Below are 27,738 nucleotides of genomic sequence, written 5' to 3' on the forward strand. Positions count from 1 at the left end.
GTTTGGGGGGGGGGGGGGGATAGAGGCCTTGACCTCATAGATTTATCTTGGTCCACCCCAATCATGGACAACACTTCAAACACATTAATATTTAATGAGTTAAATTTTAGATTTAGATTCAAATGTCCGGGGAGGTGGGGGCGCGGTGCAGGAGGGGCTGGGGTGATGGTGTATCAGTTCTGGTATTTACCCCAGCTGCAGTGTACTGGTCACATGCAAACAGATGTTTAATAATTTATTACATGTCATCACCTACATTGGGGTGTGTGTGTGGGGGGGGGGGGGGGGGGGGTCCTCCTTGGCTTGCTGCAGGTGAGCTTTCAGCTGCCGTTTCTCTCTGCTGCTCACACCCGAGCTCACCATGAAACAGACAGCAGGACCCGCCCTGCTCTGCTCTGATTGGCTCAGCTGTCTCTCTGCTTCTCTTTATTGGTTGAAAGCAGCGTCAGTGTGATTATTACATTAGATGGTTCTAACAAGACCCCTTTCATTTTACCCGTCATTACAGATGACGGAGGTTCGTCACGGCATCAAAGAACTTTAACTCATGTCTATTTCATTTGGTTGTCCACCAGACAACATCTGGTTGTCCTTGAAGAAAACAGGTCGTCTCGGGACAAATGGAAACTGCTCATGTGGACCCCTGCATACACTCACCTCCTGGAGCTTCTTGTTGATTTCCTGGAACACAGCATGCGCCTTGAAGCCCTCCAGTCCAGTACTAGCACTGGTGTTAATGGCTTTAATCCTTAACATAAACATAACAGTAATAAAAAGGTTAACAGAGACAAACTGATGAAAATCAAGCAGACGGTTCTCATTTATTATATTTGTAGTTATTCTTGTAGATGTCCCAGAGCTACGGTCTTCAATTTAGACTCGGGGAGGTCTGCCTTAAGAAATCTTTAATATAGAAATCTTGAACTGTCTTTGGGTGACAGATGTGCAGGTTTTCTTCACTCAGCATAATGTCTTTTCAGGCCTGTATCTCTCTGGGTGCCATCAGCTGAAACCACAGGCCAGACCTGGGATTTAAATACTAGAAAAGCTCTGTAGCGTAAAATAACTTATAAATTAAACAAAAGCTCTGCTGTGTAAAAGGAGGAACAAAAGAATGCCAGCATGTAAAAATACTGTATATAAAATGTTTTATTCTACTGAAATTTAGGAACAAATTTGGGTCCAGATAAAACTTTATTTGGTCCAGGATCTGGACCTTGGTCCAGCAGTTGGGAACCCTAAACTGTTTGTCCTTTTTCACATTTACTTGACAAAATTGTTCACAGAACTGAATTACTTTATGAACTAATTTTTCAGATTTTTTTTTTTTTTTTGCAGTAGTAGATTCTTGCACAAATGTATCTCTATGCTGCTACAATAAAAATGTAATTAATATATTTAAAGACAGTTGTTTAAATAAAGGAAAATAATGAAATTCTTAAATATAGCAACAAACTATGTTTTCACCGCATTTTACCAAGTATTTTAGCCTGAGAGTACGTGAAAATCTTGAATTATTCACTGTCACGCAGCAAACCTCCATTTATCCTTACCTCGGTGTCAGTATCTCCGGCATTTTGCTGTGAACTTTGGAGGACAAACAGTTCCGCTGCTTAAACAAACTAAAAAGAAGCTCGTCCTTTGCCAGCTGTCGGCTAACACCACTTCCGGGTTCTTTCTTCCGGGCGGCCTCCGCGGCCCTTCAGACTCGATGTGTGGATGTCAGAGCGCATCGAACGGGCTGCATATATTCATTGGACCTTTAAAGTGTGTTTTCGACTTTGCCAAAGGAAGATTCGTCTTTCTAAGGCAAAATAGTTTAAAAGACAGAATTAGACACTGTCAGTGGTTACCAAAGGGACGGAGGCGTGGGGCAGGGTGATGGCACGCATTCACAACATGATGGATGGAAACAGTAAAAGGCAGATCATATTTCTGATTTTAAAGCAGCCCCAAAACATCAGAGATAATGAGACAAATTTAATCAGTTGTGTAATGTTTTCATTGCTCTTTTATGTGAGGGTTAAACTGTCAGAAAGGTTTATATTCTTTAAAATGAACGGCACACAAATATTTTAACAGGAGGGGGGGTGATAATTCCGTGTGTGTTTGTTTGTTTATTAGCAAAATATCTCATAAAGCGCTGGACAGATTTTAATAGAACTTTCAGGCAGTGATCACCAGATGTGCATCTACAACTGGCTGACGTACACAACAATCTGATCCAAGATGGCCACAGCAGCTGATTTTAGCCAACAAACATAGATTCAATTATGTCATCGTATGTCAATCATTTTTAACCATGCTAAAGCTAAACTTCAAAACGTTACTCGGTTGAACCTTGAAAACAACATCATGCAACTGAGTGAGATCGTGCGATCTGTGCTCAGAGTATGTGTTGAGGATCACTCTCAGCTACTCCCACGCCACATTTCAGTTCACCTGTTAAACGGACTGAATTATAGACAGTTTAGTTTTGTTGCTTAGCTGTAGAAGCCATCTGGAAGATGACTGAATCAAGAGAATTTATTATAAATGTACCTCCATTGATCTCAGTTTAAACTCCAGGCAGTGTTGATGAGCTGGACTCTGACGTGGATCCATCGTGGCCGTTATAAACTGCAGCTGACAGGAAGCTGTAGCTCTGTGGAGAGAGCAGGTCAGCATTAAAGACCACAGAACATACCCCCAGACCTAACCCTAACCCACAGAACAACTCTCACATGAAACACACTTGTTTAAGAAGCGTATAGCTTTTAATAAACAGAAATATGAAATAAGATACTAATAAAGAAAAGCCAGTTTCACACAACATTCTAAACTTTTTTAAATGTTAACTTTTGATTTTACCTAGTGAAATTGTATAAATTATAGGGCAAGTGTTATTGACTCTAAAAGCTGCTGGGAGTTTGTTTTCTGTCTCTAAATGTTTGTCCCGTTGACATTAATAAATATTAATAAAGTTTTTTTTTTTTTTCTACATCTGCAGGATTCTGAACTAATAAAAAGTTTCAAAACTAAATAAAGTTGAGTTTCTACACAACAACCCGTGTTTCTGAGAGCTATAAATTGACCTAAGGATTACAGTGCAGCCTCATTACCTTAGCACAGATGTGTTTTGGTTTATGAATGTGTTCTGGCAGACAAAAAATGAAAATGACATGTTTTCAATGATTTATGAGCAACTTTCACATAGTACTCTCAGAATCATAATTGCACGTTCTTTGAAGTGCTCTAATTATAATTAAGAAAAAAAGTACATTAATGTAATATTTATGGTCGGGGCAGCACAGTGGCTCAGTTGGTAAAACTGCTGCCTGTCAGTGAGAAGGTTGTCAGTCCAAATCCCAGCCCTGGACATTTCTGGGTGGAGTTTGCATGTTCGCTCCTTGCATGTGTGGGTTTCCTCCCACAGACCCAAAAACATGCATGTTAGGCTGATTGGCAACTCTAAATCGTCCCTATGGTGTGAGTGAGAGAGTGAATGATTGTTTGTCTCTATGTGTCCCTGTGATGGACTGGAGACCTGTCCAGGGTGTACCCCGCCTCTCGTACAGTGATGGCTGGACATGGGCACCAGTGACCCCCGCAACCCGAAAAGGAAGAAGTGGGTAAAGATAATGGTTGGATGGATGGCTCTTAGAAAAGCTTTGCAGAGAGTGGTGAAGGCTGCACAGAAGTCTGTTGGAGTCACCTTCCACCATCACAGACATCTACTCCTCTAGGAAGAGAGCCACCTGCATCATGAAGGACCCCACTCACCCAGCACACACACTTTTTGCCTCGCTGCTCTCGGTCAGAAGGTTAAAGAGCATTAAGTGTAGAACCACTAGACTGAGGAACAGCTTTTACCCTGAGGCTGTTAGACTCATAAATCCCTAATCAGAATTATCACGGTGACGAAGAAAAAAAATCACTAATGCCACTTTGATTGTTGATATGTGCTGCTGACTATCCATGCTGCTGATCTCATGCTGCTGATTTATTTCATGCTGCTGTGTTCATTCGTACTCATCTGCTCACAAAGACTCATGTTCGTGCTGCTGTTGTTCGGTGTATTGTTTTTGCAGTATCAAGTGTTTATTTCTTAGTTCATATCTTAAATTTTATTACTGTTTTTCTTTTGTAATTTAAACTTTGTTTGGATGTAACTGGGACCCTGTGTACACAATTTCGTTCCACCACATGTACCACATGCGATGCGAATGACAATAAAGGAACCTTGACCCTCTTACTGGCGCTGCTGGTGAAATTCCCTGTGAGCAGGGAAACACCGCCCTCTGCTGGTGAATTGAGCTCAGAGTTATTTTATTTCTTCATCTGGAAAATAATCCGGTTAATTTGGCTGGTAAGGTTGAATCATTTGACACCTCTTTCTGTCAAACCAAACGTTCTGACCATTATGTATTTATTTAATTTTGTGAATGCATTTATACAATTATAGATCTTTTATTTTGTAAATTAGCTGATTATATTTATTTGGAGTAGGGCTGTGTTTGGAGGGCTTGCCAATTGCTGATTTTAAAACTTTATTAAACCGAATGTTTAAAAAAACATGATGCATACACTAATTAAATTCAAGCAAAAAATACAAATAAAAGTTTTCACATCCCAATTAACATGGTTTTGCTTTATTAGATTAAGTCAAATTTATGTTATAATAAAGGAATGTATTGAATTGTTTGAAATTGATTAGTTTTAATGTAATTCATCATTTCACCCTGATGTTTGTAATTTTTTTAATGATCAAAACAATTAAATTGCAATTTTTAGCTTTTATGAAGCATTTTGCTACTTGCGGCTTTAGCTTGCATTCTGCTTCTTTTAGCTGGAATGCCAGTTTCAGATTCATCTTCGTTTTCGCATAAATTAAATTCTCTAGTTTTATTTAATGCTATCGACATTACACATTAAAGACGAATTACATGCGCTATCCATGCAATCCTAACAAATGGCTGAAAACTGATTTTTCCCGCGGCTCTTGAACACAACTCAGAAAAGCAGCGTAGTCGGGCCATGTCACGTGACACACTATCCCAGTCAAACTTCCTGTTAGTTTACTTCTTATTCATTCTTGGGTGTTTTTTGCCATCGTGGCAAATAACAATTTGCCATTGAATTAAAGTAATTCGGAGGCAGTAGAACGCGCCAAAAGTGTCAACTTATCTTTTAAAACACCAAAACTAGGAGATAAGGCCGCGGCTAATGCTAGCTTGTTAGCTGTAGCTCTTACCTGCCGAAAGCCGTGAGGCGCTTATGTCTCATTAGGGTTTATTTTTGTCACGTTTAGCCGGTCGGTGTGCTTCTGTTGGGTACTAAAAATCCCAGCATTTATCCGGTTATTTAGCAAACATTATGGCCTCTCTACTCTCAGCACGATGCGCTGTTTCTCTGAGGAAATCTGCGAGTCTGATTCATTTTAGAAGCGGAGCGCTGCTGTTTTCACGGTGCTACGGAAGCAAAACGGCTTCTTCTCCAGAGTTTCTGCACGAAAGCATCGTGCCATCGATGCATTACCAGAAGAGTTTGCCCAGGTATGCAGCTAAATACCAGTTTGGTTTATTAGGTGACCCACTAAGGCTCGTTGGTGAATGCAGGTAAAAGGGCACGCTTGATTTAACCTGTGTGACCACTAGGTGGCGGTAAAATGACACAATGGGTGTTTATTCACAAACCAGTCAGAGCAACTTGAAGTCACTGATGTGACCATTTAGAATACATTAAAGTAAAAGCAGCTGTGTTGGGTGTTTGCTAAAGTGATCATAAACTTGGTTAACCATAATAAACAACAAATATTATGAACTCAAACCAACAAACATGCATTTTAAAACTAGTATGTTAAATTTATGATTGTATTTTATGTCATATTATAGGCATGCTTGTGCATCTTTACAAGAAAATCTAGAAACACATTTTTACACAGTACAAAGCTCCGACTTGCAAGAAAAGTTTAGAGTACTGGTCTGTCTCCAGAAAAAAAAATGTGTGAAGGATTTCTGTTTAAAAATGATCTGTCAAAGTTGACCTGCTGTACATGTCTAACAGATGTTGACAGGGAGAATTTAATGCTTAGTTTTCACAAAAACTTTTAGACGTGGTGACAAGAAATGGCAATAACGGGATTAAAAACTACCAACACATCAAGGTTGGACTGGGTTACAGGCATGGATGAAAATGAACAAAAAATATAGAATTTTCATATAAAACACTTCAGATATATTTTCTGCCTTATAATATAAACGATAAAATTAGAATTTTCTGTGAAAATCAAACGCGAGTGCTGATTTCAGAATAACTGTACTAAACCAACGTGTATTGTGAAATTCTTTATCAAAAGGGCTCGTGAAACGGTCGGCACAGATATTCAGACCAGAAGGAAAAAATGAAAGACAGAAGCTGTTACTGCTAGGGTAAATTAGTGTCCTTTATTATCCTGCCACAGAAAACAACCGAGCGAAAAACATACATGTACACTCGTACACTCTTAACACACAGATTGATATGAAATAACTTCTCACCGTGACACTGGCCGGGAAGTCGTTTTCGACCCAGGTAAAGGAGAATCACATCAAAATGGCATATGGACTTCAGCGCGTGCTGATCCACACCGGACTTCCAAAGATTAAGTTGTTTGATACATTTCTTATATACCTTCTTCCCTGACCGGATCGCGTGAGAGCAGATCAAAGCAAGTTTTGATGGTTACCAGAACAACGGATGAGGAGCTGGTGATTTATTACAAAGAAGGAGTACGGTGACCTCAAGGCGGGCCAAGACCCTGAAGTTAGAGATACTCCTTAAACTTCCTAAAGAGGAAATACGCACTCCTCCATCCCTCTGCAAACCATCAAAGAATGTCCCAAATATTAACAAAGGCAACATAAATCATTCCCCCCTTTGTCTCTGTGACATGTTAAACAAAGTACAATCCCTAATATGTGAATAACACGTTGTATAAGTGTGTTTAAATAAGTATAATATAGGTCTAGATTGGCATAAAAGCATTAAAATAATAATTTCTATATCATTCCACCCTTGCTTTTATGGCAATTTTAGACATTTAATTCTGAATAAGTAACACACACAAAATATATATGTTTGAATTGGCATAAGGGCAACTTCACACCTTATAAAACATATTTTTATATCACAACGTTATGCTGAAACTGAGCGGTTAAAGCTAAAAGATCCCGAACACAAGCTGTGGTTGGAGTTTAGTTGTTTCATGAATGAAGAATATGTATTGCTGTATATTATGTTTCCATTGAAGACAAGTGCCCCCCTGCGCACAGCTAGATCCCTCTCAAAAGGTTTGCTCAAAACAGCTACAGAGTAACTTGTTTGTGGCGTATTTTTTCTTTTTACCCGATGTGCAATATTTGTGTATAAATCAGATTTATTCAACCTTTATTTATACTGGTTAATCTGGCTAATCCCATTGAGTCTCGGGGACTCGTTTACAAGAGAGACTTGATTTATTTAACAAAGAGTGATGTCAACAGTGGATAACAACGACAACAATAACAAAAGAGGCATACACAATTTTATTTTACAACTTAAAATAAAATGGCAACCAAAAGGAAAGGGTAGTGAGAGAAAAAAACAGCTAGATTATAAGGCGATGTAGAAAACTAAAAACATGAACATGTCTGCATTGGTTCTTGCCAGGAACTTAACAGATGTTTGAAACCACTTAGAGAGGTCAAGGTCGAGAGCTTCAGCTCTTTTTGTAAGATATGTGAAGAGAAGGCCCTTTTGCCAAGTTCAGTCCTCACTGAGGGAACACTGCAGGTAATAATGTCCTGAGAGCGCACACTGTAGCTGCACTCACACAGAGACATGTAGGAGGAGATGTATGAAGGCAGCAGACCAAGAAGGGATTATTTGATAAAAGCTTAAAGTAGCAAAAGGCTAGCTAAATGTAAAAGCTCTGAAAACAGCATATAGAAGCTAAAGGTAGTAAAAGAAGAGCAAAGAGCTAAAAAATAGCAAAACGCTAACTAAAAGTAGGAAAAGTCGAGCTAGCAAGTGACTAAAAGTTATCGAAAGCAGACTTACAGCTAAAAGTAGCAAGAGGTTAGCTAAAGTTAGCAAAAATCTACTTAGAAACGAAAGACAGGCTGAAAGTCAAATTACAAGAGGAAAAAACTGAGCAAGTGTGCTGAAGCAGTTTTCAAAGAATATAAATTTGTTTTTTTAATGGAAAATATTTAAAAGTTGCCAAAGATAGCAAAATAGTAGCTAGAAGCTAAAACTAGTAAAAGGATAGCTAATAGCTAAAGCGACAAAAAGCTGTTAAGAAAAAGTAGTATAGTGGGTCTGGACTATGGGAATAAATGTTTATTAACTAAATAAACCAGATTACAAGACAAAACAAAAGTAATCTCGCGTTAAGCAGCGAGCCCAGCTTTTTTCTTTGATTAGTTGCAGATCAGTTTATAGCTGATGGGAGTGCCTGCTGTTCTGTTGTTGTTTAGACTGCCCGTACCGAAGCTTGAAGACACCATCAGGAGGTATTTAGCTGCTCAGAAGCCTCTGCTGGATGATGATCAGTTCAGGTATGTTTTACCAGAATCTCCCACTCGATTGTTGGTTGCTTTTAACTTATGTGGAGCTAACTTTGTCTTTATGATTAGAACAACTGAGAAAATCGCTCAGGACTTCCAAAATGGAGCAGGGAAACAGCTACACGAGGAGCTGGTGGCTCAAGACAAGAACAACAAGCACACGAGCTACATCTCAGGTTGGCGTGTCGTTCGTCTAATGGCTCCATGAAGTCAGTACCTCTGTGTCTGCTCACTCACTCATCTTTTTCAATGATGCCGTTTCTCTCAGGTCCGTGGTTTGATATGTACCTGTCTGCGCGCGACTCTGTGGTGCTGAACTTCAACCCTTTCATGTCCTTCAACCTGGACTCCAGGAACGAGTACAACGACCAGCTGGTGCGGTCCACCAACATGGTGTGCTCGGCCGTGCGCTTCATGAAAACGCTGCGAGCGAGATTACTGGAGCCGGAGGTTTTCCATCTGAACCCGGCAAAGAGCGACACGCAAAGGTTCAAGAACTTCATCCGCTGGGTGCCGTCTTCTCTGTCGTGGTACGGGGCCTACATGGTGAACGCCTACCCCCTCGATATGTCGCAGTACTTCCGCCTCTTCAACTCGACTCGTATTCCCAAACCCGGGCGAGACGAGCTCGTCACCGACGAGAAAGGCCGACATTTGTTGGTCATGAGAAAAGGCAACATGTACGCGTTTGATGTTGTGGACAGAGACGGAAACTTGGTGAAACCCGCAGAGATCCAGTCGCATCTGAAGTACATTTTGTCCGACTCCACCCCAGCGCCGGCCTTCCCTCTGGGTGTCCTGACCAGTGAGAACAGGGACATCTGGGCCGGACTGAGGGACAAACTGGTCGCTGCTGGGAATGCAGAGGTTCTGCAGATGGTCGACAGTGCTCTGTTCTGTCTCTGCCTGGATGACGAGAGCATGCGAGACCACATTCACATTTCCCACAACATGCTGCACGGCGACGGCTGCAACCGCTGGTTCGACAAGTCCTTCAGCGTCATCGTGACCAAAGACGGTCAAGCGGCTATCAATTTTGAGCACTCTTGGGGCGACGGAGTGGCCGTGCTCCGTTTTCAGAACGAGGTCTTTAAAGACACGACAGAGAAGCCGTTGGTCCACCCGGGCTCTCCTCCTGCTGCTGTGGACTCGGCCTCGGCTGTGCGCAGACTGAGCTTCAACCTGGACCGAGAGCTGGAGAGCGGCATCGAAAAGGCCAAGAAGAACTTCGACTCAGCCGTGTCCAAACTCACAATCGATGCCATGGAGTTCAAGAAAGGTGGGAAGGAGCAGTTAAAGAAGAGCAAGTTGAGTCCAGATGCCGTCGCCCAGCTGTCTTTTCAGATGGGCTTCCTGAGACTGTACGATCAGACGGTGGCCACGTACGAGTCCTGCAGCACTGCGGTCTTCAGGCACGGTCGCACGGAGACCATCCGACCAGCCTCCACGCACACCAAACTGTGTTCGCACGCTTTCGTTCACGAGCCCAACAAGCACAGCGTGGAGGAGCTGCGGGCCATGATCAGCGAGTGCTCCAAATACCACGGCCAGCTCACCAAGGAGGCAGCTATGGGTGCGTCCAAAACTTTTCCAAGTGCATGTGAATACTTAAGAGTTTACTGTGAATAACTTTGTGTAGGTGAAACAGCACTAAACGTGGCACTGCTTTGTAAAATATCTTATTTTTAAAAGGATGTAATGTAAAATATTCATTTAAAAAATGTGTGAGCTACCAGTTATGAACAGAGGACTACAAAGCACACTAGTTATGTCCAGAACCCATGGCAACATGGCGCTTCGTGTCACGTTATTACACTCCATCTTTAACAGAATGATGCTTTTGGACCGTTCCACAACAATAACAAAGCAAGTACCGGTACATTCACTGTAAACAAAGCTCGTGATTCGCTTCATGTGAAGCCCTCTTGGGTCTTCTTAGAGCCGGTGATTCAAGATGCAATGGATGGTGCACTCAAAGTAACCAAAGACAACTGATGCCAACTACAGGACACGACACACCTTTTATACCTGGTCTTTTCTAAGAGGACCATCCTTTATGTCAAATTCAGTTTCCTTGGTTTGTTTTTTAAATCATTCTATTTAATCTTCATTCAAAAGTATCCATCCATTATATTTACCTGCTGCTTCCTTTTTGAGTCACTGGTGTCCATGTCCAGCCATCACTGAGAGGCGGGGGACATCCTGGACAGGTCTCCAGTCCATCACAGGGACACACAGAGACAAACAACCATTCACTCTCTCACTCACACCTCGGGACAGTTTAGAGTTACCAGTCAGCCCAACATGCATGTTTTTGGTCTGTGGGAGGAAACTGGAGCACCCGGAGAAAACCCACACAGCACGGAGAGAACGTGCAAACTCCACCCAGAAAGGTCCTGGGCCGGGATTTGAACTGGCGACTTTCTCGTTGAGAGGCAACAACTCTACAAACTGAGCCACCGTGCCGCCTTACTCAAAAGCAATGAAATATATTTTTTAAGACTTATACACCCGTGTAAAGGTGGACGTATCACAGTGTAGTCTCCATCCGTACGTCCGTAAACTTTCTCGTCCCAACCATAACTTCTGATCCGCTCAAGACAATTGAACTAAACTTGATGTGAATGTGCAATTTCATCACCTCAGAATCAAGGTCAAAGGTTACAGTCATTGCTATAGATTGCTCTGATCGTACTTGTACGTGTACAGTGTGTCGTATGCTGTCGGTTATTTCAGTAACCACTGTGGGGGTTTTATTTAACAAAATTGTTCAAAGTCTAAAATGAATCAAATTCAATGCAGCTGCTCTCAGAACAGTACCTGCTGTGATAACTTGTTTTCCTTGTCTCATCAGGTCAAGGCTTTGACCGCCACCTGTTCGCCATGCGTTACCTGTCCAACTCAAAGGGCCAGGCTCTGCACAGCCTGTACACAGACCCGGCTTACGCTGCCATCAACCACAACATCCTGTCCACCAGCACCCTCACCAGCCCCGCCGTCAGCCTCGGAGGCTTCGCTCCGGTGGTGCCCGACGGGTTCGGCGTTGGTTACGGCGTTCACGACGACTGGATCGGCTGCAACGTCTCCAGCTACCCGGCTCGCAACGTCCACGAGTTCTTACAGTGTGTCCACAAGTCTTTGGAGGACATCTTCAATGTTCTGGAAGGAAAGCCACTCAGCTAAGAGAGAGGTGTCCTCAGACGAATCAACTCGTAGCTTCCAAAACTGATTCCATTACAGATTTACAGACTCGTTTACTTCTGCAGATTCATGGGTTTTCGAGAAGAAATGCCTTAATGGTTAACGTACATTTTGACTGGGATTGTTTATTTGAATGGGGATGAACTGCAGGAGTCAGATGTTTTACTCTGTACAGCGCTCAGTCCGTCTGAGGCAGCTCTTTCAACCTTCTATGGAAGACAGCAGCATGGGGACACGTGCCTTTTAATAATGTGAAGACAAAACCGACAACTTGATCCGTTTTATTTAACCGTCTTGTCTGGACGTTGCTCACAGCTTTGTGATGATCGATTGTAATTTCTAATAAAAACTGTGAACTATATAACTTGGTATGTCATGACAATATGTTACCGGCTCCAGCATTCGTTTACTAGAAATGCAGTAAAAGCTGAAGGATCACGAGGACAGTTTTGTCTTTACTGTTTATTTAAGATAGAAAATCCCACCAGAAACAAATGTACAAATGCAGTCGTACAACAAAAAACATCAGCTAAAGTAACAAACACTTTCAGTCCATGTTTTAGATTGGCTTGATCTTGAAGTGCAGGCCAATCAGACTGAACACGAGACACTTCAGATCTTGGACCAGGTAGTAGAAGACACGAAGACCTTCAGGGTCCCTGAAACACAGCACGACGTTAGAAGAACCTTCCCGCAGACGGCAGCAAACGCACAGTCCGTCTCCCCACGATACTCACTTTGACTGGTTAACGTCGATCAAGGAGCCAATTTTGGAAGTCGTGAATGAAATGTGCTCGTCTCCGATGACTATCTCCAGCTCCTAATGAAGAAAATTTAAATATTCGTGTTGTTTAAAGTTTCCATACCGATGTAACTTACTTTAAAAGCATGCAACAGTACTAAAACTATAGCGGTAACAACCATCAAAATATATAATGAAAGTAAAACACTATTGTATGAAAATGTTATGACTATAAAGACATTTTTAATTTAATGAAGGAAAAAAATGGTTTTAAAAAGCTGAGGCATTTTTGTCCATTGTTAAACTACAGATGGTTTTAAATCCATGTTAGGAGATTATTCCCCGTGTTTTCTCTTGCCGCTATGAAAATTGAAGCTGACGAAGATGAAAATGTTCTGGACACAAACCTGTCTTCCAACTCTATCAGGAGACGGCCACAGAGCGTCGTCTTCCTTGGTGATTTCACTGTCGTCGATGATCCGTTTCAGCTCCTCCATCACACTTTTGTGTACGTACGCCTGGGTGAGTACAAACAAAAAACTGAAATACAGAATGGCAGCATGTGTTTCATTCTTTACATCTAAAAATATATGGGAACACATTTAAAAAAGTCATTCAGTGGTTTGACAATAGGTCGCTTGTTACTCCATACCCACACAAAAAAAGTTGCCTGCCATCATCATCCTGTGTGTACACGCCTTGAAAGCTGTTTATATAAAGCATTAGTGTCCAATCCTGGCCCTCGGTTGGTTGTTTCCCTGCTCCATCACACCTGATTCAAAGGTTGAATTATCTCTTCAGCAAATCCTCAAGTTCTGCAGAAGCCATTACCCATTCCTTTCAACGGGAACGTCTAAAACATACAGGACAGTGGTCCTCGAGGACCAGGACTGAGCAACACTGACTTAAAGTCATCTATATCTCTATAAGCCACACAGACGTTATATAAAAGATGTGCAAAATTTTAAAAATTTACTGCGTAGTTTACCAGTTAATCTGTATTTATGACTAAATTTATTGTTATTAACCCATCTGGTTAGAATTTGGTCAAAATTAGAGCTGTGATCAAAGGGAAAGAACAATAATTAAGACAAAAAAGGCTTGATGTTATAGCAAAACATACATCTTTAGTGTTGAATAAGGAATGGGTGGGTACAAAATGGTAAAAGCATGAGTAGGGGTACAAAGTGGCCTGGAGCCCAATAAATCTCCGCCTGACATTGTTTGTAGAGCATCGACCCTTATCTAACACAAAAGCACTTTTTAATTATAAATTAAAAATAAGCCAATAACTTTAAGCTTGGTTTAATGACACTACTAATGTATTTGTGTTAAAATAAAAGCAACAAAACCACAGAAACAATTAGGAAAGCTGCCCATTCATTCAGCTGCACAACAGTTGTACTACTAATGTGCTTATAATAGCAAATTACCTCTTTCCTGATCATGACGTCATTCTTGTAGTTGCTGTTGTTTGCATACCTCAGTTTACCTGTAAAGATGTTAAAACCGTAAGTTATTACACATTACTTTTAACTCTTAAGGTATATCATATGTGCAGACATGTTTACAACTCGGTAACAACGCGTTTACTTTAAATGTGTGTGAAGTTACTAGTGCACCCTAAATACTTTGGAGTTTGAATTAATTACAAAACAGAGACGACCATGATGTTGGCGCTGTGAGCTGAGGCCTGCCCGCTGCTTCCGAAGTTAGCATCACGAAGCTAAAACATCAGTATTAACGCCAATCGCAACTCACCGTCGGGTCTAAACTCAAATTCCAAGAACTCGTGTCCAAACTTCCCCTTGTGTCCAACATAATACCTCAAATAAAAGTCGCTTGAGGACATATTTGAACTCTGTACGGTGCTGTTCCTTGTTAAATGTAACCAATAGAGCTAACACGAGTAGCTCAAAGCCCGAGACGCCGTACCAATGTACGCATGCGTAGAAGGAACAAAAAGAGAGGGGACAATTCTTCCCTACGTTTTGTCTTTAAGGTAAAAACAAAAAAAAATGTAATGACATTTTTTTTGTTTGTTTTTTCTAAAACGTTTTCTGCCAACTCGTCTTGCCTGAACTTCACAGAATCCTGTAGAATGTGTGCTTATAAAATCAGGAAAATGGACAAAAGTGACAAGCTTTACATTTGTTAGAGAAAAAGTGAAAAGCCGAAGAAAACATTGAAACAATTTCAGAAAACCTGGAAGAAATCTTAATTAAGATTAATTTAAAGACTATAATAAATTATGTTTTACTGAATGCAACGTACAAATGAGAAATGACAAGACTGCGGCGAGATAAAACTGCGGCGTTAAAAATGCCTGAAAGACAAAGTAAAGGACACTTAGCTCGTGTTTCCGTCTCGTCGCATTTTAACGACGTCATCCTTGGCCACTATTTGCAGTTTCGCTGTAGACGGCTGTGAGTGTCTTGCACGTGTGAGTTTGGTAAACTCGCGGTCATGACGGCGCGCTCGTTTTCCCAGGAGCTCGAGGACTTATTAAATCCACAACCCAAGTTCGCGGATCCGGAGGATGATGCGGACGAGGCGACGAAAGCCCGAGTGGTAGAGAGATTCAGGGAGGAGGAGGAGGACGAGGGTCCGATCCAGGCCCAGGTCGGGGCCCTGCGGAAACGGAATGCCTCCCTGCTGTGGGACACAGACAAACGATATGTGGGGAAACCAGTGTCCCGTAAACAGCTGCTAATGGACATTGAAGGATCTGATGAAGAGGAGGAGGAGGAGGAAAAAGCAGTAGAAGACGAAGAAGGTGATTCTGTAGATGAGGAAGCTGATGGAGTAGAAGAAGAAGAAGATTCAGTAGAGGATGAGGAGGTTGATGAAGAGGAGTTTTTAGACACTAAATCCAAACCAACTTCTAAAAGCTCTGACTTCACCTTTTCTAAAGACATGGACTTCACCGAAACGACGGAAGGCATGGACGACCTGGGAGTGAGTGATGATGAGGATGGTACTGGGGAGGAGTCTGAAGGCAGCCATGATGAGGACCAAAGTTCTGACATGGAAGACGAGCCGGATGAGAGCACCATCCGTACGTTCTCTCAGGACAAAGTGGACGAGGAGGTGGAGAAAGGCCGGGCTGTGAAGAACCAGCTGGCCTTGTGGGACCAGCTGCTCGAGGGTCGGATCAGACTCCAGAAGGTTCTGGTGACGGCCAACCAGCTGCCGCAGCCGCCGACGTTCCCCGAGTTCAGGAGGAAGGGCGGAGCAGAGTTCTTCGGGGCGCTGAAAACCAGCCGCAAGGCCTTAAAGGCCCTTCAGAGGTCCCTGCTGGAGCTCCAGGACCAGCTGCTGCACCAGAACCCAGACACCAGGACCATTGCTGCAGAGGAGGGTGGAAACGAGGATGAGAGGGAGGTCGATAGTGACGAAGAGCGGCCGGCGAAGGAGGCTGGAGCACCTAAAAGAAAGCTGGACATGGCAGAGTACCCAGACTTCATGGCAAAGCGTTTTGCGGCGTTCAAGCCGTACCGTGACGCCACGCTGCAGCGGTGGCACGACAAAACGCGGCTGACGCTGGGCAAGAGCAGCCGAGGCTTCGGCGCCTTCGACAGGAGCATCCTCACCCAGGTGGAGCAGGTGCTGATGGACGAGGAGAGGCTGCTGCGACGCACGCAGACCCGGCGCTCCGAGTACACCGTCCTGGGGAAAAGAGAGGTCCCCGAGGACGTCCCTGAGGACGTCCCCGCTGACGGCGAGCCGCAGCTCAAAGCTAACCCTCACCTGAAGAACGTGGACGAGGACATATTCGATGACGACGACTTCTACCACCAGCTCCTGAGAGAGCTGATAGAGCGCAGGACGAGCGTCGCCGACCCCAACGACCAGGTGGCCATGGGCAGGCAGTGGCTCGCCATCCAGAAGCTGCGCAGCAAGATCAAGAAGAAGGTGGACACCAAGGCCAGCAAGGGACGCAAGATCCGCTTCCACGTCCACAACAAGCTGCTCAACTTCATGGCCCCCATGGAGCACAGCTCGATGAGCGACGAGGCCTGCAGCGAGCTGTACCGCGGCCTGTTCGGTCACAACCCCTCCGTCAGGAACTGACGTGCTCACATGTCCAGACAGTCTTGTTCTTATAAACTGTTAGCAAAATATTTAAGTAAAAAAAAAAAATGTAATCGTTGGATGTGCATCTTTTTATGTTCTCCTAATTCAAGATGGCCCCCCAGATAATCAGCCTTAGAATGTTTATAACTCGTCAGATTTACAGACAGTGAGCTACAAGTTGGCGTGGTAGTAGCTGAGGATCATCCCCCGAGTGCCAACAGGCAGCTTTGTTACAAGAACCTTCAGGAGTGTCAAACTGTTGCACGAATGGACCAACGTTTAAAACTTTCCAAGTCATGGGCCAGTTGTCGATGTATGAACCCAGTCAGGTACCAGACATCCATGAAATTAGTCCCATTTGAAGTTTTGTTGCACCTCCGCATCAAAATCGAATATTTCAGAAAGATCCAACATTTTTTCTGCTATCAAAGTTAGCCGTCATGAGAAACTTACATCAAATTATTTTTTATTAGCAAAATTAGAATAATAAACACATTTTTCATTTATATTATAATCTTGGGGGGCCTTAAAAGATGTTAACAAGGACCAGATTTGGCCCACGGGCCTTGAGTTGGACACGAGTTCTAAATGGTGACACCAGCAGAATAAACCCCTAAAATCCTGTTCTGGTTATGGTCCAGATGGTTTAACAGTTTTTGTTGTCATCTACCTGGATGATTGAGATTACAAACTTTTTTTTTGTTATGGTGTGCCACCTCGAGGATACTGGTGGCCCCCGTCTGGCCCCCACTTCAGTGGTTTTACCGCAGCAGACACTGAGAGGACCTCTTCAGACAGTGTGTAGGGGGTGTATACGTTAAAGAACGTGTTTTTTACCGTCCTCTAGAGGAACTTTCTTTTCTGGTTTGGATCCAAAATGATTTCAAATTTTCTGTTTTGTAAAATCCAGTAAAAATGTTTACCTGCAAGTTGTGTGGCTTCGTTTATTTTTTTAACAAGTATGAGCAGTTTCCTGGTTCCACACCAGTTGTAATACTCAGTATTACTGAAACAAACCAGTGAACAGGAGGGGAAATGTAACGATTCGGTTCTTTGTGCCATTCATCCATTATTTTATTAAAACATTCAGATTATTCAGCTGCTGTGACTTTTGGTTTTTGTAGCTTTAATTTTTTCAGCTTGTGCTTTGCTGCTTAGTTTCAGCTGCTTTCATCATCATTTGGACAGAAAATGACATTTTGTATTTTCCATTTGGTGCCATGAAAACCAAAAGCCCTCAGATGTTCCACTTTTCCATTTTGAATTGATGAAATGAGAGCAACACAATTTATGGGTTTATGTAAACTAATAAAACATCCTCCGTTCATCGTACTGGATTCAGACTTCTCTGCAGGGGCTCCGTGTTGAACAAGTCAAGATTTGACCATTTCTGCAGCAGCTCGGTTTTAAGCCGGTAGCAGCATGATATTTTGAGCCAACTTTAAATTAATTTATGCAAAGTAAATAAAACAAGTTGGACTAACTTTCCTAAATTATGTGTAATATTTGAATTTTGAGGAAAAATTAAAGGTTTTACTGGATTTGCTTAGTTGAAAAACTTCCACATGAAGTTGCCGTAACATCACTGAAACGGCAACTAAGTCATGTTTGAGCCAAATAATATTTTTATCAATTGTATTTATTATAGTATTTACACCAAACTTATTTTTCATCCATTTTTTTCTTTTAAAATTTAATATTTTTTAACTGCTTCAATAAAAGGTTTTGGTTTGCTTTGGTCCTCTTAATAAAAATCAAAAACTGATTCATGTTTATGCTGCATTTACCTCCAAGTTGGTTTTTTTTATTTCAAATATGAAAAGAGAATGTGTCATAAACAAGAGTAACATCCTTGTACAGAACTATACTGGGGATTTTTTTTTTTTTTATTTTACAATGCAACAATGTTTTTAATGGTATAATAGATGGTATACACAAAGAAGTATGTCATCTTTATTTTAAGAGTCCAGATTTTATGGGAGGTGTTCAAAACATGTGGTAAAATATATATTTTAAAAATGGCTCTTAAGATAAAAGCTGCAAAATCCTGGTCTATTTAATATTGTCTAATTTTAAAAAAGGACGAAAACACCTGACAAAGTCAAAAATGTTCATGCTTTCCTTCAAAGATCGTTAAACCTTTAATTAAATGAACATAATGCTTTTCAATACCACTTGGAAATAAAATTAAATTCAGATCTTTAACATTTGGAACAGTAAAACAAATACATTTTTGACAATAAATGACAAGGCTTCTTTTAGGAATTGCGTACCTGAGAGCTTTATCAGAATAAATGTGTTAAATAAAATGTAATTAAACATTTAACGTAAGTGAAACAAACAATTTAATCGATTCATCTTTGTGATATTCTAAAGAAAAAAACGTTTCTGGAAATCATTTTAGAAAACAGGATGGAGTTCTATTCACAGAAAACTGTTGTGAGACGTAAACTTTTGCTGTTTTCGTAGATTAGAAACGTCCGCAGCCAAATCAAACAGTCCTGCTGTTGAACTGTCAGCATTTATTAAAGGTCTCTGGAGCTTCTCCATCTCCTTCTGGTGGGAAAGGTCATGGCTTTCGCTTGGAAGAAAATAAAATGTGGTCTCAAAGTACACAAGCTCAGGAGGCAACCACCACATGTGGGAGCCTTTCCTCCTCTGTGGATCAGTGGGGCCGAGTGTTCGACTCCACGCTCTGCTGCTTCCCCGTCGTCCCGCTGATCCACCCGTTCATCCGTTTGCTCAGGCCACCATTCAAAATGTCTTGGATGTGCTGAACGATCAGATTTATAGCAACTGTGTCATAAAAACAAAAAGGTACAGATCAATGTCCTTTAACGAGGAAACAAAGCTGTTTAAGTAAGAAACTGATATTTTTATTTTTTTAAATGCATCTAAATTATGTAAATAAATAGTCCTGCTCATTTCTACAGACACCTTGTTCGAAAATCTGATTAAAATCACAACTGGGACACTTCAACACAACATCAGAGAGGCTGTTTGACATAAATTTAGATTATTTCATTAAAGAAAGGCCCATTAACTGAACTCTTCCAGTTTTTGCTCCCGTTATAGAGTTTTAAAACCAGAACAAGTTTAAAACTTTTAAATGTCAATCGCGATGCCTGCAGCGGGATGCATTAACAGAAAATTATATTAGTGATGATTGGATCAACACTTGTTTTAAAAGACATGGCAGCTGTGCTGGATTTTGTCATGAATTCACTGGCATATTTTTAGGTGGCTAGGGTCCAATATCATGACTGACTGGTCCTTTGAGCACAGAGCCAGAAAGCCAGAGTTGAGTTTTGAGGCTAATTATCAGCTTCATAGAGCCACCAAGCACAATTCCTCAGGATTAGGTGGACCAGAACTTTTTAGGAAAACATGGCTAAACTGAACCTGCTTTCTAGTACAAGGCACAAATCTAAAATCTACACTGATGACAATTTAGGATTTTTTTTTTTTTTAAGAGCACCAAGTCCAAGCCTGTTGACAAACTGTTAGATGTGAATCAATGGTCCAGACAAGCAAAGACCTTGTAGAACACTGACCTTGATTTGTGACCTTTACCTTGAAGATGTGGTGGTGAAGTGTTTGCGACCCCCCCCCCCCCCCCCAGCTAGTGATGATGCATGTGTGTTATCAAATTGTGTTAAATAATCTTAAGCCAGTCAGCAGTTATGGGCGGGACAAGAGACAATTTACGTATGTATGGACAGAAACAAGACATGTCCACCTTGGTCCAAAACTGCCCATTTTCATATCTAAAGTCTACTCCAGTGGATAGAATCACAAATGTGGTGGCTGTCATGTTGGGTACGATGTGGGCAGCAAAATAATATGCACAGCCTAGAACAAGGGTTCCTAACCCTGGTCCTTGAGGAACACCATCCTGCATGCAGTTGTTTCTCTTCTCCGACATACCTGATTTTAATAAATGGTTGATTAAACGGGCTTCTATAGAACATGAGGAATAATTAAATCACTGAATCAGGTGTGTTTGAGCAGGGAAACAACTAAAACATGCAGGACGGTGTTCCTCAAGGACCAGGGTTTGGAACCACTGGCCTGGAATACAGTTTTTTTCAAGTATGCACACAAAAAATTGGTCACTCAAAAACGAGGCTTGACAAACTGGTCACAAACACTCAATTCAGTTGAGCTCATTCTTGCCTTGCTTCTTAGCTTCCACAGAAATATTCAAAGCACAAAAATAAACAAGAAGACACAGCTGTGTCCTTCAGGATAACACTGTTGAGTCTAATGTGCTGCCGATGCACCTCCCCGACCATCAGTACTCACCGACGTTATCCACTCCTCTCGGTATTATCACGTCTGCATATTTCTTTGTCTAAACAAAGGAAAATCGGGGAGGTTTGAGACCTTGTTCAGGATCACAACCGTTCCAAGTATAAGAGCACTTACTGGCAAGCAGAACTCCTCAAATGCAGGCTTGACAAAAGTGATGTACTGTGCCAAAATGCTCTCCAAGTCCCGACCACGTTGACTGATGTCCCGCAGCACTTAGACCAAAAGAAGAGGAAATGTTTGTTTGAGTCCACTGCTTCTACAAAACCTACAAACTCAGTCTTTTCAACTGATTAAGTACAAGTGCTTTTTTTTTTCAGCCAACAGAAACTAAAATGCCAGGCATGGAATTTCATTACTGCAAAAAACAACTTGTTGCTGTGACTCAGGTATGCAGGAAATAGTTCCTAATTTCAGAGTAAAGTAACAGCTAGACTCAGGCATATAAATGCAATCATAATGGGCATATTAGACGTCATTAAAAAGCTTTAACCCCCCCCCCATTAATAATAAAAAAAATAATAGGGTAAAGTGATTATACAACATACAACTGACCAAGAAAGAAGCCGTTTCAAAAGCTACACCTCGGAAGTCGACGGAAATTTACAGCTGCCCACATGGACAAGCCAAAAGGCTTTTGGAGAAGGGATTTATGGATACGCTGGGTTATTTGGACACAACAATAAGGCGCAGTAAAGACGAGGAAAAGTTTTCAAATTTGAGAGCAAAGTAGCAGCGACCATGCATGGTGGTAGTATCATGTTGTGGTACTGATGTCTAGCAAAAAGTAAATGGAATAATGATGAAGACTACCTCCAAATCCTTCAACTTCACCTCAGATCAACAGCTGGATGGCTTTCCCAAAGCCCTGACTCCAGTCCTGCTGAAAATGTGTGGGCTGTGCAGAAAAGCTGGGTTTGTGCAGGAAACTAATCCAAGATTTAGCCCAGAGTCTGTCAGCTGAGGCCTCATTATTTACTATGGTCACTTATGGTTATAGAGCTGGGAGGTTGACACAGTGGTTATGTCACAAATTGGGGTAAGTTGTACGAGAATATCAAGGGTTCAAGGTTCAAACCCTGGTGCTGCCAACCTTTGAGCAACATTGATTGTATATTGAGCGAGAGACATGGAAATTAAGCCATGCAGGATTGACTGCCTTAAAGAAACAAAACATGCGTCAGTTGTTAGGGAACCAGGACATCCTGATAATGTTAAGGGATATGGGAACTGTGGAAACAATGATACCCATCATCCATATTGACACTAATAACTTTGAACCCTTTAATCAAACATCTGAGAAGAAAAAAAACTGCTAGAAATTGATGAGGAACAACAAAGATGCTAGAGAAAAAGGGAGCCAGAACAACAGATTAGAGGGAATATGGTCATACCCACTATCCGAACATGGACCCATTCTGTACCACAGGGCTTTTCCATGGTGCTTGGTACCCATATGAGGGGCTCATCTTGGACACAACAGGTACCATAAGCAGAATGATAAATATTTCCAGTAGATAGACATGGCTGGACTGAAGGACAGCACAGAGACAATAATCAGAGCAGCACAGCAGCAATAGAGAGCAGGATCTACCATACCAGACAAGAACAAAGATGCAGGTTGTGCAAAGCATACTTGGAATACCATATAAGTAGCTGGAATAGTGACTGGAGGTCCCACAGACAAAGAGAGAGACTCCATCAAGGGTGAGTAAGGCTAAGATACTGTGGGACTGTCAGATCCAGACTGACAAACAGGTGATGGCTAACCATCTGGACATTGTGGTGGTCAACGAGCTACAGAAAAAGGCAGTGGGGATAGAAAAACAATCCCAAGAGTGTTGCATCAGGAAGAAAGAGCAGCTGGAGAAATACCAAGGACTGAAAAAGGAAATACAGAAGTTGTGGAGAGTCCAGGCGTCAGTAGTCCCAGTGTTCACTGGAGCATTTGGTGCTGTGTGTGACCGCCAAACTGGAAGAGTGGCTCCAACAGATTCCATCTCTGTCCAGAAGAGTGCAGTCCTACATGCAAGATACTGAACAGGACCTTCAAGTTTCCAGGTCTCTGATGGAGGAACAGACATGAAGTGAAGTGGAACCACCCATGTTAGGGTGAGATGGGTGGTGTTTATATAAAAAAATATATATATTACAATGGCACCTCTACGTGACAGGCGGGTGTCTGCATCAGTGTCCACAAACAGTTTCATGTGGAAAAGGTCTCGAATCTCCAGAGAATAGAACATCAGAATCCCCTCAAACAGCACCACGTCAGCAGGGTACACAGTCACCGTTTTTTCTTTCCTGTCATGAAAAAACAGAAAAACACACAAAAAGAGACAAAGTCACATGTACTTTATTAACCACTCGTTTAGCAAAATGTTCAACTTGATCAGAAATAGTAGATTATGACTTTTTTGTAACTTTCACTTTTCAAGATATTTTACATTTAAAATAGCATTTCTCAAAAAAATACTTAAATCTTTTAAATTTTTTCAAAAACATTGTTATTTTGAAAATTTGCTTCAGCATACTTTGTCTCGCTTCTTTTAGCTGCAGTTCTGCTACATTTACTGTGTGAATGTTTATGAAGCATTCACACTATTGTCATCCATTTTTCTTTTGTACATTTTTCCGCATCTTTCTCGATTCTCAATTTTTGTGCTATTTCAACAAATCAAATCAGAAATGTTCAGCTCTTTCAGGAGAAGAGTGCTATGGCTTTTGGTATTGGTGCATCTTTAGCTTTTTTAAATATTTAGCCTTTTCTGACACTTTTTTTCCCTCAAAGAAAATGAATTGAGCTCATTTTACATCCTTCATAGCTTTAGATCCATTTACAACTTTTTACTGCTCCTTTCACATTTTGTTCTGCTTCAACTTCTTTCAGCTCCCTTGGGCAAATTTACATTTTTTTAGCTACTTTCAGCTGTTTATTCAGCCGTTTTGTGATCATTTTAATATTAATTGAGCTAAATACAACATTTTTGTGCTTCTTCCAATTTCTTTCTGTTAATTTTAGCTTTTTATGCTCCTTTCAGCTCATTTATGCAAGTTTCAGCCTTTTCTGCTATTTCAGCTACTATTTAGCTATTTTATGCTAATTTTAGCTTTTTTGGCTAATTCCACATTATTTTTGCACTCATTTCAACCTTTTTAAGTGTAATTCATCAAAAATGTGCAGTCTCCACTTCCTTCTGGTAATTTAAGTTTCTTTCTGCTTTTTTTGTGAAATTTCAGCTGCTTTTGCTAATGTCAGCTTTGTACAGATAATATCCACTTCTTTGTGCTCATTTCTGCTTCTTTAAGCCTAATTGAGCAAACATGGTCTTTCTGCTTTCTTCTTCTAATTCAAGCTTGTTCTTTTAAACTTTTAAACTAGACTTTGAGCATTTTTAAGCAAATTTCATCTATTTTCAGATAAATTAAAGTTTGTCATGTTAATTTCTACATTCAGCCAAAATAACTTATTTATGCTAATTTCAGCTTGTCAGGCTCCTTTCAGCTTTTTCTGCTCTTTCAGCTATTTCTGCTCATTCAGATATTTAACTTTTGATGCTAATTTTAGCTTTTTCAGCTAATTCCACTTTTTTATTTTTTACCATTTTCAGTTCTTTTCACTTCCTTTTAAGCTGTTTCTGCCTTTTCAGCTATTTTTTAAACTAATTTCAACCATTTTTTAAAGATCATTACCTAATTTTTGTGTTCATGTCTGCTTATTAAAACCTAATTCAGCAAATGTGTTCTTTCTGCTTTCTTCTGCTAATTTAGGCTTGTTCTTCCATTTCAGCTACATTTCAGAATGTTTCTTTAGCGAAGTTCATTTCAGCTGTTTTTCAGCAAGTTCTTCTGCAACAAGCATTCACACGGCGTTTTCGCAGGAAATACTATTTCTAGTTAACTTTTGTTGTCAATATTAGCTTTAGCTTTTTAGTTAATTTTAGTAGTAGTTATCTGTTGTGCTAATATTAGCTTTAGCTTTTTAGTTAATTTTAGTAGTAGTTATCTGTTATGCTAATATTAGCTTTATTGTGTGCTAATTTGAGCTACTGTTGTTCATTGCGATTGTTTGCTAGTAGAGTTAACTTGCGCTCTGCTGCTTTCAGCTTGCATTATTACAGCCCAAGGATGCTCAAGAGACCATTTTGTTTAGCATGTCAACTGAAACTCCTCCTTCAGTGTGTTTATGTAAAGAGGATGAGAGTGAATCACCTGGAATGTGTAACGAAGTCATAAACAGGAATGTGAACCGTTCTCCCCTTCTTGATTTCCCACAGGGTGGAAATTATGAGGTCATTGTCAAAAGCATCTAAACAGGAGAAAAGAGCAAAGCAGAAACTAAGAACTTGAAGAAACTGAAGAAACTGGGCCTGTTGGTTACAGTCCATGAACACAAGAAGAGTCAAAGCCCACCTGGGTGGTCGAAGTTGTACTGACCCCTGAGTGCCTTGGCCTTCTGTTCTGGGGTCAGAACTTTGTAGAAGCTGTCCTGGCTGAGGATGGCCACTTGGCGCTGATGGTGGTCGATCTCATTCTGGCCCAGCAGCTCTATGATCTTGTTGCACACTGATGACTGGTCACATGTGAACACCAAGAACAGATTAACGTTGTGAGGTGGGGTTCACAGGCCTGAACTTCATGAAGTGTCCTGACTGAACACAGATCAGGTAAAACTGCAAAGCACCGAGCCCATGTCACTTTGTTAGCTCCACCTCTTTGATTTAATTAAATCTTTATTTATACAGGATAGTCTCTCTGAGTCATGAGGACTATTTTTCAAGAGACCTGTAGATTGATTGCAATCACAAATAGCTGATTAGCACATGGCAGAAACTCAAGGTGATTATGGACACCAGGAAGACGACTTGTTGAAGTTCAAACGGTTTACTTAGAAAGTGCCAACTCACAACTAATGTCCTTTCAGGACACCATATAAAAGAGAAAAACAAGTCAAATCATAAATCCAATTCAGATGCACCAATTAAAATTCCTTTTATAATACAATACAAACACAGTGGATTCAAGTTGTGTCCAAGGAAGACATCAGATCTATTTGGACTCAGTCTCCCATCCTGAGCAGCTTGTTGGCAACAGTGGGAAAGAAGGACACCAGAACCAGGTGTTTCTGTCCACTCAGCTGCACTGGTTGGTTTCTGTGTTTCAGCCTCTGAAGTAAAAACCTCCCCGCGACAACACAACACAACACAACAGCAGTGGTTGTTGAACGTGTCGCCCAGGTTCACCCATATCTCCTTTCTTCCCCGTTCTGATGCTTGATTTGAACTTCAGCAAGTCTCTTCACCACCTCTGCACACCTGGGGCAGCAGGTGCTGCCCTGTGATTGGCTGATCAGGTGCTAACAGCACTCCAACAGGTGGGTCTGATAAAGTGACCTGTAAGCATATTTAGACTTGTTTTATTAGAAATATTTTTAATTCTGTGATCAATTATTTTTAGAGCAATGATGAAGTGCTGATTATGAGTCAAACAATTATAGATTTAAAAACAGCAAAAACATTTGATATCTTGGGTTTGTATCTGCAGCCAGAGCTGCAGGTTTTGTTTTGGCAGATGCGCTCTGAGAAACAAAGAGCTGCAGTTTCCCCAAACTCAGATAAGACGTCTGGGAAAACAGGTGTTTCTGTGAGCAGTTGCTCTCCTTCAGCATCCAGGAAGCAGAAACCACACACAAAAAAACAACAACAAGCATTTTGTGCTCGCTGAATGAACCGTAAACTCAGCTTCATATACTTATACTTATTATTATTATTGACTACTTATATGAGGTTTGTGCAGCACAAGATGCTCTTCGTCTGCCTCAACATCCACTGACTTCACCAGAAAACATGTAGTGAAATTAAACCTGTAGAGACAGCTAGTAGGCTAATAAACGCATACTAATTATAGCCTAATAAAAATAAAACATGTCCAAGCTTTCCTTGAAGGAATTCCATGTCTGATCTGTGCTGACTTGATGAGTATTGATTATTGATCAGCACAGCTGATGCTGTTTTTGATTTTCTCACAAAGAAAAAGACACAAACACGAGCTGTCCAGAACTGAAGGGACGTGTTTTCTGTCATCCCCTTCATTAAAATAAATACATTAAAAGACACGGTCAGAATGAGGACAGAAAGTGGACAAAGACAGAAGTCCAACCTTCCCGCTGGCTGTCCCGCCGGCCACACCGATGATGAAGGGCTTCCGGGTCTTGTCTTTGTCCCTGTCCCCCTCATCGCCCGCTGTCCTCTCACCGTCGCCCGTCATGTTTCACGCGCAGTGAGGACGCGGACTCACGCGCCGCGGCTGAACGCGACTTCTCCGGATTCTGGAGGGCGTCAGGTGAGGAGTGTGACGTCACGTGGAGGATGAGGAGGGACACCTGTTCGGACGAGGACAAACACATTTGGACCTTTTTGGTGAACAAAGATAAATCCCACGAAGTTCACTGAAATAAGTTGAAACTGACTAAAAATAATTATTTATTATATAAAAAAACTTGAAATGATCAGGTCTCTCTTGTAAATGAGTCCTCGAGGCTCAATGGGATTTACATGTCTAAATAAAGGTTGAATGAATGAAAATTCGATCATTATTTTTGAATTCAGGTTATTATTATTTTTTTATCAAATTACTGAAACTCCCCTTGACAAAGCAGATGCTTTTAACTTATTACATTTATTTTATTGTTTTGTCTTTTGAGACAGTCCACTGATTTCTGTGACTCTGAGACATCTGCACCTGTCCACAGTCGTCCTGGTCCAAATGTCCACAGGTGTTGAGGTCCATGAGTGTCCTGGTCCACCTGTCCACAGGCGTTCTGCTCCAAATGTCCACAGG

At 41.3% G+C, this 27,738-nt stretch overlaps 5 protein-coding genes across 5 annotated transcripts in view; 2 read left to right on the forward strand and 3 right to left on the reverse strand.

Annotated features, from left to right (window-relative positions):
- Positions 1 to 1,657, reverse strand: part of scp2b (sterol carrier protein 2b) — a 5,612-nt gene extending 3,955 nt beyond the window's left edge. The window contains exons 1-2 of the mRNA XM_037674730.1: positions 1,554 to 1,657; positions 658 to 748 (exon numbers count right to left, since the gene is read on the reverse strand). Coding sequence (XP_037530658.1) covers positions 658 to 748; positions 1,554 to 1,576 — 114 coding nt within the window. The 5' untranslated portion in view covers positions 1,577 to 1,657. The remainder of the gene's footprint in view (positions 1 to 657; positions 749 to 1,553) is intronic.
- A 3,597-nt stretch (positions 1,658 to 5,254) lies between these two features.
- On the forward strand, positions 5,255 to 12,091 carry cpt2 (carnitine palmitoyltransferase 2). Its single transcript, XM_037674731.1, has 5 exons — positions 5,255 to 5,534; positions 8,478 to 8,558; positions 8,637 to 8,743; positions 8,836 to 10,140; positions 11,422 to 12,091. Exons 1-5 carry the CDS (start codon positions 5,356 to 5,358, stop codon positions 11,748 to 11,750), a joined length of 2,001 nt encoding a protein of 666 aa, XP_037530659.1. The 5' UTR covers positions 5,255 to 5,355; the 3' UTR covers positions 11,751 to 12,091.
- Positions 12,092 to 12,229: 138 nt separating this feature from the next.
- magoh (mago homolog, exon junction complex subunit) lies at positions 12,230 to 14,471 on the reverse strand. Its single transcript, XM_037698148.1, has 5 exons — positions 14,272 to 14,471; positions 13,944 to 14,002; positions 12,918 to 13,028; positions 12,506 to 12,588; positions 12,230 to 12,427 (listed from the first exon to the last, which is right to left on the reverse strand). The coding sequence occupies exons 1-5, from the start codon at positions 14,360 to 14,362 to the stop codon at positions 12,328 to 12,330; spliced, it is 444 nt and encodes a 147-aa protein (XP_037554076.1). The 5' UTR covers positions 14,363 to 14,471; the 3' UTR covers positions 12,230 to 12,327.
- Positions 14,472 to 14,898: 427 nt separating this feature from the next.
- On the forward strand, positions 14,899 to 17,170 carry aatf (apoptosis antagonizing transcription factor). Its single transcript, XM_037698149.1, has one exon. The coding sequence runs from the start codon at positions 14,977 to 14,979 to the stop codon at positions 16,582 to 16,584; it is 1,608 nt and encodes a 535-aa protein (XP_037554077.1). The 5' UTR covers positions 14,899 to 14,976; the 3' UTR covers positions 16,585 to 17,170.
- A 1,976-nt stretch (positions 17,171 to 19,146) lies between these two features.
- Positions 19,147 to 27,226, reverse strand: uck2a (uridine-cytidine kinase 2a). The gene is made up of 7 exons (XM_037674732.1): positions 27,058 to 27,226; positions 25,312 to 25,471; positions 25,111 to 25,207; positions 23,060 to 23,202; positions 21,016 to 21,113; positions 20,893 to 20,941; positions 19,147 to 19,383 (listed from the first exon to the last, which is right to left on the reverse strand). Exons 1-7 carry the CDS (start codon positions 27,163 to 27,165, stop codon positions 19,253 to 19,255), a joined length of 786 nt encoding a protein of 261 aa, XP_037530660.1. The 5' UTR covers positions 27,166 to 27,226; the 3' UTR covers positions 19,147 to 19,252.
- Positions 27,227 to 27,738: the final 512 nt, after the last annotated feature.

The sequence above is a fragment of the Nematolebias whitei genome, chromosome 3 (assembly GCF_014905685.2).
Source record: "Nematolebias whitei isolate Nwh7 chromosome 3, NemWhi1, whole genome shotgun sequence".
Taxonomy (NCBI): domain Eukaryota; kingdom Metazoa; phylum Chordata; class Actinopteri; order Cyprinodontiformes; family Rivulidae; genus Nematolebias; species Nematolebias whitei.